The sequence below is a fragment of the Ceratotherium simum genome, chromosome 16, assembly GCF_057802395.1.
Source record: "Ceratotherium simum simum isolate JZ-2026a chromosome 16, ASM5780239v1, whole genome shotgun sequence".
NCBI lineage: Eukaryota > Metazoa > Chordata > Mammalia > Perissodactyla > Rhinocerotidae > Ceratotherium > Ceratotherium simum.
The window spans coordinates 25,578,374-25,598,067 of record NC_141915.1 but is presented as its reverse complement, the minus strand read 5'-3'; the positions used below and the strand labels follow the sequence as shown (position 1 = coordinate 25,598,067).

The 19,694-nt window shown below is 43.5% G+C and overlaps 1 protein-coding gene across 2 annotated transcripts in view; it reads left to right on the top strand.

Annotated features, from left to right (window-relative positions):
- Positions 1-18,018, top strand: part of AATF (apoptosis antagonizing transcription factor) — a 98,658-nt gene extending 80,640 nt beyond the window's left edge. For both annotated transcript variants that reach the window (XM_004434829.2, XM_087440857.1), the window contains one exon: positions 17,673-18,018. In XM_004434829.2, the coding sequence (XP_004434886.1) occupies positions 17,673-17,736 (64 nt within the window). In that variant the 3' untranslated portion in view covers positions 17,737-18,018. The remainder of the gene's footprint in view (positions 1-17,672) is intronic.
- Positions 18,019-19,694: the final 1,676 nt, after the last annotated feature.

The window sequence follows — 19,694 nt, the reverse complement described above, 5'->3', positions numbered from 1 at the left end:
TTTTTTACAATAAGCTTGTATTGCTTTTTATCAACAGAAAAAAGGACATTTTCATTTTGAAAATTATGTATATAGTAGAGAAGAGGTGGGAAAGCTCCTAATTATTTCTCTATTGAAGTATATAAATGAAAGATCTTCTCTCCTTATGGTTTCTGCCCTACGGACCATATGGATAAAACTGGCTTTTTAATACCTGACTAGCTTCCCTCCTCCCCATTTTTAATCATGGTAAAATAGACATAACATAAATTTTCCAGCCCTTTTGATTTCTTGTTCCCAGAGGCAGCTCTGCCTATGGTTCCTACTTTACCCGGATCTGGAGAGAGAAGCCCTTCTCTTTTCTTGCTTGGTTTCTTGGTTCCAGTTTATTGTTCCATACCACACCTAAGTTGGATTAATACCCAGTGTTTGGTTTTTTTGGAGTGGGGGTGGAATCCGAGTGCTGTTACTCATCCTTGAATCCCCCATATCCTTTATCCAGTTTGAGCTCAAAAAATTTGCACTTGGTCGAATACAATTGAAACTGGAGTATAGCTCTCATTAAGAGAGAGAGAAGAGATCTTTAACACAGAGTATTAAAATATCGATAGTGGAGAAAGTACTATCTTTAAAAGGATCTTTAAAAAGCTATTGGCGTCTTCATTTTGTTTTTCCTGTGGTGTGGTCTGTATAGTGTTACCTATTTAGTTAATTTCTGCTGATACATATTCTTTTCTCATGCTAGGAATTTTTCTCTTCAAGCGATCTATTTTTTAAAAAACCCTTTTTAAATGCAAAGGAGCCCCGTTTGGGTCCCTGTGTTAACAAATTCCCCTTTAGGGGCATTTCTTTCTAGATAAATTTTGGATACTGATTTAAATGCTTTTAGGTGCCTTCAGGTCTCTTTTATTGGTGAAAGTCTCTTGTAACCCCTGATACTTGATGTGTGCCTGTCTAGTAGATCTTCACTCTGTTATGAGGCAGGCAGGTGGTTTCTGTTGCAGGCCTGATGAACATTCCCAGTGTTGAGGGAAAACAAAAGAAATCCCACTTTGCCCGGATATTATGTGTCTGCATGCAAGGGAGGAGATTACCACAAGCCTAAAAATTTTAGATCGCTGTTTGTTAAACCCTCAATACTCTCGGCACGGGGCAGCTCAGCTCCCAGAAGAGCTACTGTTTGCCCTTCAGAGTCATCTTTGCTACTAGGGCCAAGTCCTGTGTGATACTGTAGAGACAGAGTTATCAGTGGGCTGAGGGGGAGGAGGCCTGATGTCTCGTTGGTAGAGAATCCCTCTAAGCATATTGTCACCACCAAGAACAGGTCGCTATGTTACCTGCATGATATACAGGATTGCTGTTCACTTCTCTGACTACTGAAGTTATTCTAAGCTTATCAAGGATGTTTTAGAACAGCTTGGTTACATGGTGTTTCACCCCTGGAGTGCTGTTAGAGCAGAGGGAGGATGAAGTAAAAATTCAGATGATCTTATTCTAACAAAATGAAGAATTTGGAGGTTGTGGAAATAATCATCTGTTTTTTGCCTGTGTTTTTGAAAGACCCTCTGAGGCTTCTTTTAAAGAAGTTAATTCTTTCTCATTTGTTGTGTTGATGTAGGTCAGATAGTAAAATGCTAGAGTGACAAGCAGGAGAAGCAAATTCTAAGACCTGAGACAGGCTGAGATGTGCTCCTCAGAACTGGCCCTGCCTCAGCTGTGGGAGAGGGAGGCCGTGGGAACTGCTTCCGCTGTTGGCCTGGGTTTCGTTGTTGGCACGGAACAGGTCAGAGTGGCAACCATCAGCTCGATGTACAGCAGGGAACTCCGTGTTTGCCTTGCGTTAACTGCTGCTCAGAGAGCAGCTATTAGATAAACCAAGTTCTGGTACTGTTCATTAAAAGAGTGGGTTATTGTATTTTCCTAAGAAGCTTTTTTCCTTATTAAAAAAATGGTAGCCATATTAATATTTTATAGGTACTCCATTCTTTTTCAAAGAACTTAAAGAAATTCTCAATAAGAACAGCAAGAATTTCCGTTTCAGCCCCCGATTCTCTGCCCCAAAATAGAAAACCACTTTTCCCTCCCCTTTTATAAAGCTGCTGGCATTAAAACAGAACAAGGAGAGGATCTTTTAATAACTACTAAGCTCCAAATACATTATTGTTTTACATCTGGAGTATTAAAAAAGAAACATACAAATGTAACCCAGCCTTATAAAGTGCTTTGTCAACATCACTGCCACGTTCTTGAGGTGCCTTGGTATAATAGAATTTGTACACGCAATTTATCTTTGGCTTGCCATTTTTGTGTGTGGGTCTGCACCCTAAATATGGGCACATTCTACCACTCTACTGATGATATTCTTTCCCCCTAATTGGTAACCTAGAGGTTACTTAGACCATTTTTGACTCCCCCATGCCAACTTACCCCTTTATTTAATAGAAATATGCCCTGGGTCATGGTGAATATTCTGGTATAGTTTGCTCAGCGTTTGAGAGCACATCAGCTAATAACCCCAGAAATACCATCTCCATAGAGTCTTTTTTGTTGGTTAAAAACTTGCAAGCAAGAATGGTTAAGATACAGATGTTTCTCTGAGGCTTCTTATCTCCTAAAAGACACAGGTGATTCTGACAGGTGAAACAAGTCCGGGCAAATATGCAGCATTGATCTGATCAGCAGGGACAGAGCCATATGTTCACCGGGGCTGCCTTTTACCAGCGTCATTAAAGGCTCCCATTACTCTTTTATTAGAGGTCCCCTCTCTTCCTTATCAGATTACAGAATGAACATAACTCATGGCAGTGATTTGATCTCTTGTTAAAGAGGATTACAGCTTTGCATTAACTCGGATTGACACAGTTTATAATTCGCTTATTGATGCTCAGGCAGGCTGCACCACACATTTGAGCCCCCGGCAGTGCTGAGGGGAAAGGACCCCCATATATCATCATTAAAGATGGTGTCCAGCACAGAGATAGGAGGCGTGGGGCCTCCTCGTCCAGTAACGTCAGAAAGGACAAAGGAAACATTCTCAAGTTCAAACCTGAGACTTGGGCCAATTTTAAAACTGGGTTGAAAAGAAAGCACTGCTGTTGTTTCTTCTGTTTTCTTCTGATTGGCTGCTGTTCAGTCTTATACAGTTCTAGAGAATTTGCATTCTCACATTGAAGCCTTGGTTCCAAGCAGCACGTGGAGTGATAACAGCACATCTTCTGGAAAGAGATTGTAGATGCTGAGCAGATAAATCTTTCCTCAGAATGGGGCTTCTTGACTATAGTTCTCATTTCTGCAGTCAAATTCCCATCATTTCTTCAAAGGATTGTGAATCCTTTTTTTCCCCCAAAAGGATGTTTCATGTTCTTTAAAGTCAATGTGTGTGAATGTTTTCTCTTAAAGACTTACTGTTTTTAAGTTCTTGTATTTTATTATTATTGTCTTTTAAAGTATATTGTAATATGTTACAAATATTCTATTAATCACAACTAAGTAACTTGCAGGGGGTTAGGCAATAGCTAAATATTTTTCACCTTCATTTAGATTAGTCGTTCATACATATTGTTAATACATCTCCTGCGATGATCACTGAGCTGACATTAGGTTGCTAATATGTGAAGACCGTTTCTGTTTCTAAGTGCGTTCATCCTTTGCTCTGATTTATCCACCCTGAGTCTGCCGCCCTATTTCTGATTGGCAATGAAATGACATAGAATAATAACATCATATTCCACTTATTGAGCATTTACTATATCCCAGACATTGCACATTCAATCCTTATAAGAAACTACTGAGGTGGTTGACATTATCTGCATTTTATGATAAGAATACTGAGGCATAGAGCAATTAAGTAACTTGCCCAAGTTCAACGGGAAGTAAGTAGTGGAGCTGGTATATGCATTTAGGAGTGTGAATCCTAACCTCTGCCACTGTTTCCAGGAAATCAGCAAGCTTTTAGAAATATGTGGGAATAATGTGCTGAAGGAAAGCTGCTTTCTCCCACCTCCAGTACACATGTGAGAGCCTTTCTCTCAATTAAAAACTTGCTTGGAGGGGAACAAAAAAACTTGTTTGGATTAAAATTTTTTCTTTTTCCTTTTCTTTCTTTTATAATGGAGATGTTTTCTATATAGAAAGTTTTTGCCTATCAGGTCATTCACATTTTAGTGTGAATCGCTGAATTTCCAGACCTGCTCTGATGGTTGTACCATTCTTCTGATTACAAACACCCTACACTTCATAATTACCTTTGAAACCTGATGCAGTATATTCATCAGTTTGCTCTTATAGTTCTGCCTCTGCCCTACTCACGGCCTCTCACCTACTGTCCTTAAAGACAATATCTTTTTCCCCTATAATAAAAACCATACATGCTTATGGAAGAAAATTTGGAAAATCCAGAAAAGACAAAAATTCATCTATGTGCTATTAAGTGTTGAACATTAATACTTTTATATGATTTCTTGCAGAAGTTTTTGTGTGTATATTTTATAAAGATATATACATATTTGTTTAAATCCCTTTTTCCAGTTAACTTTATAGTATAAGCATTTTAATGCCATTTTTGAAGACAATAACTTCATAATATTCAATTATGAAATACTTATTGTTGGACATTAGGTTGTTTCTGATTATTTTTGTTTCTCTGTAAGTAATGCTGCAATGAACATATTTATACAAAAATCTGTATCCTAAGTTTTGCTTCTGTCTTTAGAATAGGTTCTTAGAAGGGTAATTCCTGGCTCAGTTTCTAATGATTCTTAATGGGTTGCACTTTACATGCCCCACCCCGCCGCCCTGCCATCTGAGGCTGTGTCACTGCAGCTTTGCTAATATGAAGACTTATCTTCCAAAAATGTTTTCTATTTTGATATGCTAACAGTTATCATTTATTTTTATTTGTAAGTTCATAACAAATAACACCTTACTGCGCACCTACAATCTGTTGGGCGCTGGGCTAAGTATCTAATAATTATTTTTTCCTTTAATAGTGAACTTGGAGAATCTGTATATTTATAAATCATTTGTATTTCTTCTTTTTTTTTTTTTTGGTGAGGCAGATTGGCCCTGAGTGAGCATCTGTGCCCATCTTCCTCTATTTTGTATGTGGGTTGCTGCCACAGCATGGCTTGACGAGCGGTGCGTAGGTCCACGCCCAGGATTCGAACCTGTGAACCCCACGCCTCTGAAGCAGAGCACATGAACTTAACCACTATGCCACCGGGCCAGCCCCTGTATTTCTTCTTTTTATGCTTTGCCCATTTTTCTCTTTGAGTTTTAGTTTTTCTTTGCAGTTTACATGAATTCTATATATATTTTATATTTTGGTTATACACCATATTTCATTTTTTTTGTAGATTTTTCCCATTTTGCTTGCCTGTTGATTTAATGATTTTTATTGGTCACATATGTTTTACTTTTTAATGTAATCAAATATATAAAATTTTTTCCTTTTAAGTATTTTTCATAGCTTTTATGCTTGGGCAATCCCTCCTGTATCCCAGGATCAGTTATTCCCCTGTATTTTCTCTTAGTTTTGTCTGATATCTTTTTTTTCTTTTAACCTGCTTGGAACTCTATTGCAATATATTGTTCAGTGGTCTCTACTTTCCATTTCTGCTGCCTCTTTTTGAGTCCAGATCTTTTTTTATACTTCCCACGTAGACTACTGCACTAACCACCTCTTAACCACCAGTCTGATCTGATCAGTTCTGTGCATCATTGCCAGATTAAACCTCCCTGAAATATCCCTTAGTGCACGCTCCTCCCCATTGCCTGTGGAGTAAATGCTCTCAAACCTGCCACTCAAGGCCTGCGGTGATTTGTTGCCCTGCTCCCTTTCTCTCCCCATCACACCGTCCAGACTGGCCCCTGCGATCCCCAGAACACACCCCATGCTCCTCCCACTTGTGTCTCTTACTGTTGCTCACTTAACCTGGAACATCTCACCCTAGCCTCCCCTCTGTCCTTGAAATATTCATAGTCCTTGGCCGACACCAGCCTTTCCAGAGAGACTTTTATGATTCCCCACCCCCCACTGAATTGGGGGGCTTGTTCTTCCTTGAACCCCTATTTTATTTGTTCTTCTCTAACAGAATTTATTACAGTTCACAAAAGCACTTCTTAGGTTTTTTTCCTTACTAAGAATGCTTAACTTGGAAGTCAAAGTCATATGCATATGTTTACTGTGATCTTGTATTTGGCGTTATCAAGGTTTTATGCTCATACAGTTGGAATAATATATTTTGATTCCAATTGTATCTTGCGTTATTATATAGCATTTTTGTGGCACAAGTATTATTTGCAAAACAATTTATTTAGGGTTGTTTCCCAGTTGCTGTCCACCTCCTCTAAGACAGAGAACTGATTCAGGCTTCTTGAGCGTGTGGCACGCCCTGGCGCTCATGTGCAGTGTGATCTGGAGAAGTCTTCTCTGTGTGCCTTAGTTTCTTCTTTAAAAAATGAAAATAGTCCTTCTTGCTCATTAGATTCTTGAGAATGAAATGTTCTTTTAAATGTTTTGTTCCTGAGAAGAACTATTTTAAATGTAACCTGTACAGATAATTTTTAAATAAAATTTATGTTTTCATGTATGTATATATTATGTCATTGTCCCTTTGCCTGCAACACAGACATATCCATTTCAGGTGCAAACCTGAACAAAGTTGGCTGTAGGTCTCCTGTCTGAAATGTCTTGAAAGGCCTTCAGCTTATAAGTCTATTTACAATTTGCTGGTAAGATTATTTTTGCAAACAGTCCTATAAGATGGATGAACGGAGGTTTTAGGCCTCTTTTACTGAAATCTCTCCAAATCATCTAACTCCTCTAATGTACTTTCCCCTGCTCCCGTGGCACTCTACACGTCCATGTTATGTACAGCATTCCCTACCACGTCATGTCCTAATTGTTTGTGGGTTATGTTTCCATGCTAGAACATTGCACTGCTTGAGGGCCCGCTCCATATTTTGTTCTTAGCTCTTGGCCATGTTGGAAAAGCCCCAGAAACGAAGAGTCCAGCTTTGGGACTGCTCATTCCCAACCCTTTACTTAGAGAGTTCTTGAGATCGTTTTTACTTAGAATGAACCCTGGGAAAAGATCTGTCAAGAGCACTCTTGCATTTCCGTTCCTTCCAAGAGTGTACACCACAAACTTTGGATTTTACCATAGGTTTTCTCCTGCCCATCTTGGCTGTGATATCTAGACTGGATTTGGTTTCTGGTGGCCCTCCTACAAATTATTAGTTACTGTGGAAACATGAGGAATACAGACAGGGCTCTGTGATGACCAATTATAGCTTTAGATCAGGTTTTTGGGCTTTCAGGATTTGTTTGGTTTAAGGAGACAGTTCTGGAATGGATTCTGTTATGTGCCTTAACAAGGCATAATAGCCTCTGGTTACCTTTTGTTATTTTTAGTGTTGGTATTAAGTGTCAAACCAAAAAAGGATATTTAGGTAAAGGGCATTTTGCCTCATTGTACTTTGAGTTCAAGGTGCTGGTAAGCACAGCGTTTGTAACGGGAAGCTATTACTAACTGCCCTGGAAATGAGTTCTGGAATGAGCCATAACCACACCTTGTGTTTTATCCCTCGTCTCCCTCTGGGGAGCAGAACACTTTATAAACATTAACTCTTTTACCCTCTGGGCACCTGCACTTAAAAGGTAAATAAGACTGAAGGCTCTTTCTTCTCCAATATAGATGAGGCAACATCAGCCTGGAGAGGGAAATGACTTGATCAGAGGCAGGCGAGGCACTCGTGGCCCAGGGTGTTTGGAGCCCCAGCAGTGGACCCGGCCAGCGTGGTGGCCGCTGACGCCCAGGAGACGCTGCTCTGTGCAGCTCCCCTTTCTGCTTCTCAGAGGCTGTTGGGGGTTGGGCCTTTTGTCTCGTGTGGAATGTGAAATACTGCCAAGACGAGCAATTGTTCTTCAATGCTTTGTGCTCCTTTATAAAAAAGAAGAAATCAATACACATTTTCTCCTACATGCACTTGGCAGCTCTCTGCCTCCTTCTTCACCTCCCGGTCCTGCAGGGGAGGCACAGCTGTGCAGCGAAACAGACCCACCAGCTTTCAGGGGCAGAAATGCAAACTACTCATTTTCCACTTAGCAATCAGGCTTTTTTTTTTTTTTTTAATTCTCCCCCAAAGCCCCAGTAGACAGTTGTATGTCACAGTTGCACATCCTTCTAGTTGCTGCATGTGGGACGCGGCCTCAGCATGGCCGGAGAAGCGGTGGGTCGGTGCGCACCCAGGATCCGAACCCGGGCCACCAGTAGCAGAGTGTGCGCACTTAACCACTAAGCCACAGGGCCGCCCAGCAATCAGGCTTTTTAAAGCCAGTCATATAACTGGTCAAGGTCATCAAATTGCTGACTTCAGTGACTAGTTGGTGAACCAAGTGGGGGAGAGATGGCCCCGTTGGAGACATCCAGAAGCTGAGGGGTCCTGGTCACTACTCCTGGGAAAGGTTTACTTGGCATGTGTCTGGGACAAACCTTCCTTTTTTCCAAATTTCTCTCTGATTTACAGAGTAGAGGAAATTCTCTCAAGAATACTGTTGAGAACCACAAAGATTGACAGATAAAGGACATCAATTTGCATTTTATCAATTAATATAAGTAAACTATCTAAACAAGAGCCCCTTCTCAGCATAGATTTTATTTTTTAATCAGAAAATGTGGTATTGGTACCAGTAACTTTGTTTATAGCTTCCTGGCATTAAGCAGTTAAGTGTGGGACCTGAATAACAAAGATTTTGCTGCCATTATTAGCAGAAATGGTAGTTTAGGTGACAGCATGGCCTTGCAGCATCGGGGGTGCGTGAGTCGGTGGCAGTGTCTCGGTGAGGCTGTGGGCGTCCTTCGCACAGAGGAGATTGTTAGAGCTGAGGGCAGGGATGCGAGTGCCAGGAGGATGTCGAGAGAAGAGAGGGGGCGGGAACAGAACCCAGGAGAAGGTCTACTCCAGGCCGGGAGGAAGATCAAGAAGACAGGAGGAGAACACAGGAGCGGGTCCCTCCAGGGCAGAGGGTGTCAGGACAGCGGGCTGGTTAGCAGTTAGGAGCACGCGCTCTGAGGATCCTGTGGCTCCTTTGTGTCACTGGCCAAGCCGAGTCAGTGACAAGCAGGGGTGGTGCCTTACGTTTGTTTGCTCCATAGCTGCTGCTGTTTTGATTAGATTGGTACTGGGTTTTTAAGTAAAATAAGTCCTCCAACTTATTACCAGAAGTAATAGAATGCTTTGCTGAAACTTGGTGGGTTGACCATAAATACCCTCACAAATTTCTGTGTATTTCCACCCCCTAAAAGTAGAAGTTAAACTAGAGCTGAGAGCTGCATCCTCCGCCGCCCCCGGGCGCTCAGTCGTCAGGCAGCGGTCTGGATAGGGATACAAATGTAACTCGAGTGTCAGTCTCACCTCCGTGCGGCTGAAGGAAGTGATTCACGTCCAAGCAGTGAAGCATCCCCTGGCTTTTAACAGAAGCTGTTAGCGGGGCTGCTGTTTGAACAGGAGCTTCATCTTCCTGAAGCCAGCAGTCACAAAACCGTAAACACGACACCGGCCAACTCTATTGCCAGATCGCGGTGGCTTGACGTTAATATTAAACATCTCCAGCAAGGCAGAGAGCTCCGCAGCCCAGCTACAGAGTAAAAATAAATAAAAATAAAGAGAAAACCCTGCTAAAAGCGGTGAGATGATTTGTCGTCTTTCCTTTGTGAGGCCATTTGTCTTCTCTCGCATCAAATCTGTTATAAAACAAACTGTGAAAGTGGAAATCATCCCAGGAATATGGAATATTAATGCACAGGAGAGGAGGCCACATCCCTTTTGTCTGGAGTGCTCCTGTTCCCCCCCACATACCACACTTTTTTTGCAAGTCCACCAAGGTAAATTATTTTTCTTTAAAAGAATTGGAAAGACTTGAAGCTAGTGGTAGGGATGATGGAACTTTTGAGTATTTGTCTTCCTTTGTTTGAGGGGAGTGGATCTGTAACTGACTTGGGGATGAGGAAGGCGTGCAAGAGAAGAGAAACCCTGCCCCAGTGTGGCCCTAGTTCCCTTCTCACCTCTCTACCCCTCTTCCCTTGCCCTTCTTTCCCCAGCCTTTCCATTCCTTTGTTTGGGGCCTGAACCTGCTTCTTGGAACATTTATAAATCTTGAGTCTGTCTGATCTCTAGGAGACAGGCCAAAGGCCGCACGTCACCATCTGTAATTTAAGGCTGTAGGGCTAAAAGCATTTGCAGAGGTTTGAAGGACCTGGTTCTGACCTGACCAAAAGAGTGAATTGGAACAGACCTTCTAGAGTCTCCTTCAAGCACTGGGGAGAATGTGATGAGAGCAGACACACGAGGTAATTTATGGGCGCAGTTTGCTCTGGCCATGCCAGTTGCCCGGTCCACTCAGAAAGGCGTCGTGCACTGCCACCTCGTGGCCAACTCAGGCAGCTGCGGTTTGGCTGGGAGCTCCTGAAGAGTGCAGCCAGTGTCTGATAGGAGACACGCCTCGTACCCAGATTTAGGTAATTAGTGATGAGGCATTCTCTGAGTCACTGTTACTTTGCTAACTTGATCCCGTTAAGAAGTGAGTGTTATGTGAGAGAAGGTTGGTTTTCTTTTTACCTCATTTCTTTGTTTTTGTGTTTTGTTTCTTGGCATGGAATTGTGATGAGATTTCAGGAAAGAAGCCTGTGATCCACATTTTGTTGCTGGGGAGTGTTGGGAGGAGAGTAAAGGAGAGTTAAGTGCTGAACTTTCGGCTGCATTCAGGAATCCTCAGTTTCCTGCTGTCATCATTTTTGTGTGTCATCCTAAGTGAAGAACTGCGTCTGTCTCCTCCCTTGCGTTGTGTCCCTAACAATCCAGTCTTCTTGAGAGATGAAGCTCTCCGTGTGTCATCTGCCTCCAATCTCGTTCCTATGCCATACGTAGCTTTGTCCTCTACCACACAGCCCCCAAGGAGTGCCGGGCAGTGGCTTGCCGTTTGGATCAATATATTTCCCCTTTTAGGTCATAGAAATATTTCTTAAACACCTTTCTCTCGCCTGTAAAGTCATTGATAAAGAGTAGCATGGATTTGGGTCAGAAGAAGCAGAAGGAATGAAAGATAAAAGAAAGGTGCCATTTTGTCTCAGGTGTCTTGGGAAGCAAGGAGTCTGAGGGCCTTACTGTCGGTTCTTTGGCAAACGGGAGGGCTCCGAGTTCAGTAAGGATGGCAAGAGAACTCCAGGCTTTGTCATGGCAGGACCCGAGTGAACTGTTTCATTTCACCTAGAAAAGAACAGATTTAGTCAAGGGAAGACATCAGATTGTTGAAGTGCCGCCCCCAGGGAAGAGCAGTTGACCGGTTCCCCTCCTAGCTCTGGAACAGCAGAGTTGGGTCCAGCATGAGGAAGAATGTTCATGTGTCTCTCTGAACAGAGTGGTTTGTCCCGGACAGATTTACTGGATACGTTCACCTTCCCGACTCAGCTTCTGCTGGGTCATTCATGTCTTCATAATCCTCCACCAAATCTAACAAAGTTCAAATAGGCATTCAAATATTTTTTATGAATTTATTATACCTTGGTGTTATACTTTGAAGCCAGACACCATACATGTGTGGCTGTGAGCTTCCACAGCATTAATAAATAAATTTTCAAAAACACCAACGTGTGAAAAAAGGCAGGCATCAGTAACACGTGTCTGTGACCATGCTTTTAAAAACCAGTGACCATGCTGGTCAGTGTGAATTTCTGTTCGGGCTGCGTCTATACTGACTCATAAGGATTCGGATTTAATCAAGACTCTGCTAGACATGAGCAATGTTGGAGCTGGAACCCGCAGTCTCCCCTCCCCTTTGTGTGCTTCTTCATCCTCTGATTCTTAAATGTATGTCTGAGGGATTGAGTTCAGCAGAAACAAATGCTCCACCCCTTGTGTGTGCAGCACGAGGGTCCTCGGGTGTGCAGGGAGGAGAGGATTAGAATGGAGGAGGGGCCAGGATATGTCTTATATATTTCTGGAGACACACACCTGCCCCCATGAAGCAACAAATGAACAATTTCAAATTAATCAAGGGCAAATTATGTGTATAATTTTATTTTATTTATTTATTTTTTTTTAAGATTTTATTTATTTATTTTTCCCCCCAAAGCCCCAGTAGATAGTTGTGTGTCATAGCTGCACATCCTTCTAGTTGCTGTATGTGGGACGCGGCCTCAGCATGGCCGGAGAAGCAGCGCGTCGGTGCGAGCCCGGGATCCGAACCCGGGTCGCCAGCAGCGGAGCGCGCTCACTTAACCACCAAGCCACGGGGCCGGCCCTATGTGTATAATTTTAATCAAGAAAGCAGCAATGTCTCCACTGGCACATTGGAAGACTGGCTCAAAACTCCTGCGTGTAGTAGTTGTTCAGAGAACGTGGTGTACTTTTGGAGGCTGTACAGGTTTCTTTAGGGAGTGGTGGCATTGCTGCTTTCTTTCTGCTCTCTGCCTGCCTTTGGCCACAGGGACCAGTAGGTGCAGCTCAGGGATGTCTTGGAGGCTTGGGATTTCTGGGCCAGAGCAGGAGGGGCACGTGTTCTGGAGCACAGCCGGTACAATTCCTCAGTATCCCAGATGCTGCAAGCTACTGACCTAGCAAATTGAAAGCCCCACACAGATCATCTGCAGGTTTAGTGTGCTCCTTTGTACTGTTTGCCCAAATAGCAGTGTGAAAGACACTGGGTGGGCTGTGGCCGGTGAGGAGGTGCACGTGTGCAGCCAAAGGGCACACGTCTGGGTGCACACGTCTGGGCTGCATTGTCAGACACGTCCACCTCCTCTCATTTAGGGCTGTGTACAGCCTTGCCCGCCATCAAGTGATTGCATTTCACAGCCAGCTAGACTGCAGACTTGAAGTCTCTTCAGAAGAATCACATAATAAATAAGCCGAATCCTAATACACACACACACACACTCGCACATTCTGTCTTTATGGAAAATGGCTCCTAATCCATGATCATTTTTTTTTCCAGAAACAGGTTTTATGATAATATAGTAAAAATATTAAATTAGAAAATGCCTCACTAAGGGTTATAAAACCTTACTACACTAGAGATAGGTAATTATCCCCTCTACAGCCTAAATGACAGTTTAAAAGAAATAAAAATGTTAGTGCTCATTACTTGCTTTTGTAGGTTGCAATAAAGGGTAAGTTAAATTTTAATTCAAGGAAGAGCCCCTGCTATCGACCTTCTACCTTAGGTCCAAGTAGTGTTAATTACTCCGTAGGCTGTTCTCCTGCATGATACCAACATTAATACGTTTCTACAGTGGACATTCCCACTGGCCATCGAGGCCAGAAGTGTGGGGGAGGGGTAGGAAAGGGGAAGGCATTTCAGCTCAGTGATTCAAATCTTGATTCTTAATGTGATAGGGAGCAGGAATTATGTATTTTTTTTTAAAAAAACCAAGTTCATTATGCATAGCCTTAGGGTGACCTCAAGTATTAAACTATACACTTACCCTGGAAGATCAGGCGGAGACAAGGTTAACCTGAAGGATTGATAGTTGAGCTTCTCCGCGTGGCTAAATCGGGGTTAGGAGTGCTGCTGCCGGGGCGGGGGGGCGGGGGGGGGTGTCCTGCTGCGGAAGGCAGTCTGAGCCTCTGTCCCACATGGCTTTTTGTTACCTAGTTTCAGTTTTAGTTTGTTTTCCTTAGGATGGGGTAAAGGGTGTGGACATGTTCTGCATCTCTTCAGATGCTTTTACCTTGCCCAGAGCATCGGCACCAGATCTAGCACCTGTCTGGGTTTAGGGAAGACCTCAGTTCTCCCTAGGCCTCATCCTCAGCCTGGGGAGCGCAGACACTTCCCGGGGGAAGGAAGGGAGACACAGAGTTGTCAGGAGTCCATTTCCAGATGTGTGCTCGCTCCTGAAGTGGATCTGCTGAGAATGTTCTGGGCTGCAGCCGAGGTTCTCCTTTCCCCGGGCCTTTCACATTTGTCTCCCACCTGACACGAAGCCCAGTTCGAGCCCCTCCTTACTCTGACATGGGACGTGGCCCCGGAGTGGGAAGACCTCCAGGGCACCAAACAGAAGGACAGTTCGGAGGTTGGCGCGGGGACTGAGGAGGGCAGTGCCTCCGGACTGGATAACAGTCCCTGCGGCTCAGATGGTTCCTGGCTCTTTATTTGCAACAAACTTGCAGGAGAACCTAATTCAGTTGTCAGCTGGTAGATCATTAAAACAAATTTTGGGTGGTAGATCACTATGTGACTTTTTTAGGGGGCATATAATTCAGAAGGAATTAAAAGAATTGAGTGACATTATTGTAACAGAACTCTCCCATTCCCATCTACTTGTTTACATGACAAGGTTTCTCAGCACTTAAGTCTACAAATCCAAAAAGTAGGAAGAGAATCGATGCTGAACGCTCTTTCCTTCTAGCAGTAAATAATATTCCTCCATGGATACATGAACGAATGGAGGGAAGGTCTCATCTGTATCATTCAGAGATGCATTTCACTGGAAATGGAACTTTACATATTTATGTATATTAAATTTTTACTAAAATTATAATACATTTGATTATATTATTGCATATTTTGATTGTTTCCTACTAATAATTGTAATGATAATACAATCCAGAAGTCATTTTTTTTTAATTAGAGCCTTATGGTCTCAAGAAATTAAAATATTTTCATTTCAACTTTCTAAATTTCAAAAAGTGTTTCACTTTGCATACTTATTTTTGTGGCCAAGAAGTATGATCAGGTGATTAATAAAAGACTTTCAAGCATGAAACAATTAGATTAGGACAAAAATCTGTAGGGAAAAATCAGATGGAAATACAAGTTTAAAAAGAAAAAGATGCTGTAAAATTTCCAAGTTAAAGAGTTCGTTTATGTGTTATTTAAATGAATGATGATGGGTGTCAAATCGGTACGGTATATAAATTCCATTGGGTGTATTACAAAAGGGTTGTAAGAGTTTTATTTTAAAAGTTAGTATTCACAATATTCTGGTACATCCTTTGTGACGATTAAATTTATTGAGAAAAATTTTATATGTCAGCTTAAAAATGTGTAAGGGGGCTGCGTGATTTTGTAAACTTGTGTCGGGGGTGTGCAGCGAGGCTCAAGGACCAGGCCCCCAGATTGCCCGGTGGTGGCCTGGTTGCCGCAGCTCCGCGCGGCGGCCAGCGAGTGGGAGGCGCGGGCAGCACGAAGCCTCTGTGGGGAAAGACGCGTGGGCCATACTGAGCAGTTGGAGTCTGGGGTTCTTCATCCTGGGGGTGCTTCTGGACCCCAGGAGGGTCTGCTTTGTCCTCTCTGGAGTTGGGGCTGAGGGCTGTGGAGGGGGGAGGAGGAGAAGGCAGCAGAAAAGTCTGTTAGGAGTCTGTCGCCAGATTCCTGTCAGAGGTGGTACGGGCTGCAGTCGTGGAGGCCTGGAGGAGCAGGGAAGTTTGAGAGGCTTGGAAGGTAAAAACGGTCACCGACGGGTGGTGGTCGGTGAAGGACGTAGAGTTGAAATTACTTGGGGATTTTTAGATTGGAATAGTCCCTTACTCATATTCTCTCAAAATATTTTAAGAACCCCGACCACTCAGCTTTCCAGGTTGCTTTGCTGTGAACAGCTGCATGTTTGTCAGCTTTGCCCACCTGAGTGTGAAATGATGTTCTATCGAAACATGGGTTTCAGCATTTCACTCCGCTCCTGACACGTGGACCCTGCTGCGGACAGTAACTGCTGCCCTGGCCCCGGCGTTTCGCTGATAGTGCAGCGCCGAGTGGAAGCATTTGCTCAGTGGTAATGACGGGGTCTGGTGCAGGCAAGCAAGGCGAGCTTGGAAAGGGTATGATTGCAAGGGGCTAAATAGCATCGTGCTTGCGCATCTCCCTCTCATCAGACAGTGCAGCCTTAAAGTCATACTGTCCTTTTTGTCACGGCGACTCTCCCCTTAATGCCATTTAATTTTTTTGTTGAAATGGCTGGAGAGACTTGTAGTTATTGGCAGATAGGCAGGCCACGGCATGATGGAGTGAAACCTGGGCAGGGCATTGCTGTCTTGCATGTGATGGAGCTGGTGCTTTCGAAGCGAGGCTCCAGCCTCTCATTTGCATCTGGTCTGAAGCTGCCTCCCACCTTTGTACTCCAGTCTGGGCCGAGGGCGAGTCAGGCGGGCATCTAGAGCAGAGGAACAAAAGGGAAGATGGAGCTCAGGGTGAACCTGCCTCCTTTGTCTGTAGGCCCAGGGGCTGGTCGGTAGTTCTGGCTGGGGGTACCGGCAAATCCTTGCGATAGAATTCTTGTAATAATCTGGAGACCCTCTGTTTTCTGGCCTGCACTGTCCCTGCCTGCCCTGGGGTCCCCAGCATGACAAGGTTAGTTTACATTCTTGGCTTCTGCAGTTTCCTCTTTAAGGCTTTTCCTTTTTAAAAAGTTGTAATATGCTGTTCCTAGTGCTGGGTGTTCTAATTCTAGCACCTCTCTTCCTACCCACAACTGTAGCAGGGTGACTTCAAAAACAGACTAATGCGTTTTTGTGTGGAAGTCTTGCCGAAGCAAAACAGCTGTTTGAATGGTGGGTTTTGGTTGGTTGGTTGCTTTTTGTTTGTTTTGAAAGTCAGATTTGCTGATAATGAGAGCACTTTTAAAAGCCAGTTTTCTTAACAAGGACAGCAGGCTATATTTTATGGTTAGATCTTGAAAATATGGAACAGAACAGGCACAGCTTTCTTCTGGGGTCATTTACTCGCTGGCCCATGACCTTAGCCTGTGTGTGCCCACCCTCCTTCCCTGAGGGTTGGTGGTTGGACCTTCACGCAGAGCGCAGCCACGGACCATCTGCCTCAGTTGGCTGTGTGTCCTCCATGGCCCAACCTCCCTAGTGGGTTTGACCTGCTTGGACCCTCGTGGCTCCTCATATCTCTGCAGGGAGACTCTGTTCTCTATGCACAGGGTCCGGAGCTTCTGTCACAATGATGGGAAGTATCCTTCCCCATGCCACCCCTTTATAGGTTTTCCGGGCCTTGACAGGTGACTTTGGCCAGGTGGTTGTGTATATGTTGCATCTGATAGCAGAAACAGAGGTCGGAAGTGATAATTAACTTTATTTTTAAGGACCCAGACCCTGGCGTGTTACGATTTTTTTTAACGTCAAAATCTAACTTTAGAAATAAATTAGCTAATCAAATTATTAGATTGAGACTAGAGAAAAGGAGCCAGGGGAGTGGGAAGAACCGTGGTTCACGACTGAACAGCTGCATGTGTGATAGTAATTGGACTCTTGTTGCTGGGTCATTTTCATTGTTTGTCAAGTACTGCCAAGTCCAAGAAAATGTATGAAAACTAAATTATATCCCCTCCATCCCATGTCTGATTGAATCCTCCTCATCGTGTGGCAGTCTCATACATCCTATTAAAATATTCAATCTTGTTTTCTTACATGAAGAGCCTGTCTGTAAAGGGCAAACTTACAGAAAACTCATTCCCTAGACACAGGGTATCCAGCCACACTGGACTGTTTACATATCTTACTATTTGACTGGCTGCTTCTTGGTTTCATCCTTCCTTTATATTTGTGAATACGAGCTGCAGGATGCATTTTTAATTACATGGCTGTGTTTTCAATTGAAGACACAGATTAGGGTATTTCCCAGCTCCTTAGTTCTTTTTTAACCTTGAAAAGTTAACCAGTGTGTTAACCAATGTCTTTTGTTTGTCTTCTAGGACAGAGTTGTATCGATCACTTTTTGGCCAACTCAACCCCCCTGAGGAAGGTCATAGGAACTGACCGAGAGTCTCTGCTGTTGCGAGCCCTTGAGGCAGGCCCTCGGGACACCCGATGACACCCTGGCCTGGTTGGCTGCTGCTCCTGCCTGGAATGGATGAGCCTGTTGGCCTATGGGGTTGAGCGAGTCGGGAAATCCCTGGGAAGACCTGCTGTTCAGAACATGTGCCTACTAAAGCCCAGGAAGCCTGGAATCAAGTGTCGTGTCTCCGGTGCTTCCGTGCGCCAAGGGCCCGTCCCCTGTGTTTCTCAACCATCACAAATAAAGAGTACTGTTACTGTGCCGCCGCCGCGTGTGATTTCTTAAGCAGCACGGTGTAAATCTGATCTAGAGCTCTAGGAGGCTGACAGGTTTGTTGGGAGGGTTTTCATTTTTTTCTAGCCAAATGGTCTCCTCTTCCAATATCAGACTTCACAGAAGGAACAATTCTGGGGCCACTGGTGTGCTGCTTTCTGGGGGGATAATGTTTAGTGATTGGTCGTGGCTCTGAGGAGCAGGGATCCCAGAAAACCTATAAGCTCTGCCCAGGAGACTCTGTAACTTGGTGGTATTTGCCTCTTTGTTGCTAGGTACAAATCTCTGACTTCTTTTTTGTTTCCTGTTTTCACCCATGAAGATACTTCCCAGAGTCCTTTTCTCTTCTCACCATTCCTGAATCACTTTATTGAGATTAGCTCTGGTGTAAATCTAGCAGGAGGAAATGATTCACTTGTTTTTCATCCAAAGGTCAAAAGCTGGAAATTAAATCCCCATAAGGGGGATTTATTGGCCTGCTGTGGTCAATATGCAATGGAGATTATCTTGCATAAGTAATGCGTGCGCACCAGCATAGGAGACTGACCACCTCCTAGGTCCTTTGCCCAAACCTTTTTTAGGGCTATGAGATTGGAGAAGAAACGTTGCATCCAGGCAACTGAGTGCAGTTGTAGTTAATATCTAGTCATTGTTTTTAAAGTCAGATTTTGATATTATTTTAAAATGTCAAAACCAAGTGACAGATTTTGTGCCCAGGAGTCCCACGTATCATTGACTTGGTGTCTGGGGACTGCGGCCTGGTGCCTGAAGCCTGGGCTGCAGACGAAGGGAGTCCTGAATGTAACGTGCAGCACAGTCTAGTGCTAACATCAGTGTGTCTGTGAGTGCAGGGCGGGGCACATACGGGGAGGAGGGTTTCTCCACCTCACATTAATTGGACCTTGGTACATGGTGATTTGTTTTTCTTGTCTCAGTGGTTACCTCTTGGGCTCAACTGTCAGGGAAATGTTTAATTTTCAGTGTGTCTCCAGTTACCTAAACCAATCAACAGAAATAGGAGAGTTCCCCACATTCATTCCCTTCAAAATGATCACTTGTTAAAATAGAGAACATCCAATCCTGTCCATCTAGCCTGAGGGTTTGGATAATGTACGTTAGAACAGCAAGTAGGTAATCTCTCCATATGGAACTTCCAGTGGGCCTGATGCTAACCCTTGTTTCCTGAAGAGATAGAACCTTTGTCAGAGTCACTCTTTATCTGATGAAGAAAAAGATTTAAACAGGTACTTCAAAATATTTGGAGTCCAACATGTTTAAATAAATGAATTAAAATCAGGAGAGATGAGAAGGAACAGACAATTTTCAGTAAAGGGAGGCTTGCATTTTAAAATTCAGAAGACCACCCTCCTTCCAGCCAAGAATAAATTGGAAAGTATTTTAATTGACACGGATACTGTAATTCAACTGTTACTAGAAAGACAGATTAGTTGATTGATTTGCATTTTAATAAAACTAATACTTTACATTTTGGTAGCTAATGCTGATTTTTAAATGAGTTGAGAACTGTTATTGAGAGTTTCCATCCAGAGCCCTTTTTCAGTGTTGACTGAAGCATTCCTCCTTTTGTGTGGAGTTTGCTTATTTTCTTCTTGCCCAGCTGATGACTTCACACACGACACTCGCACACCGCTGACCTTGAAGACCT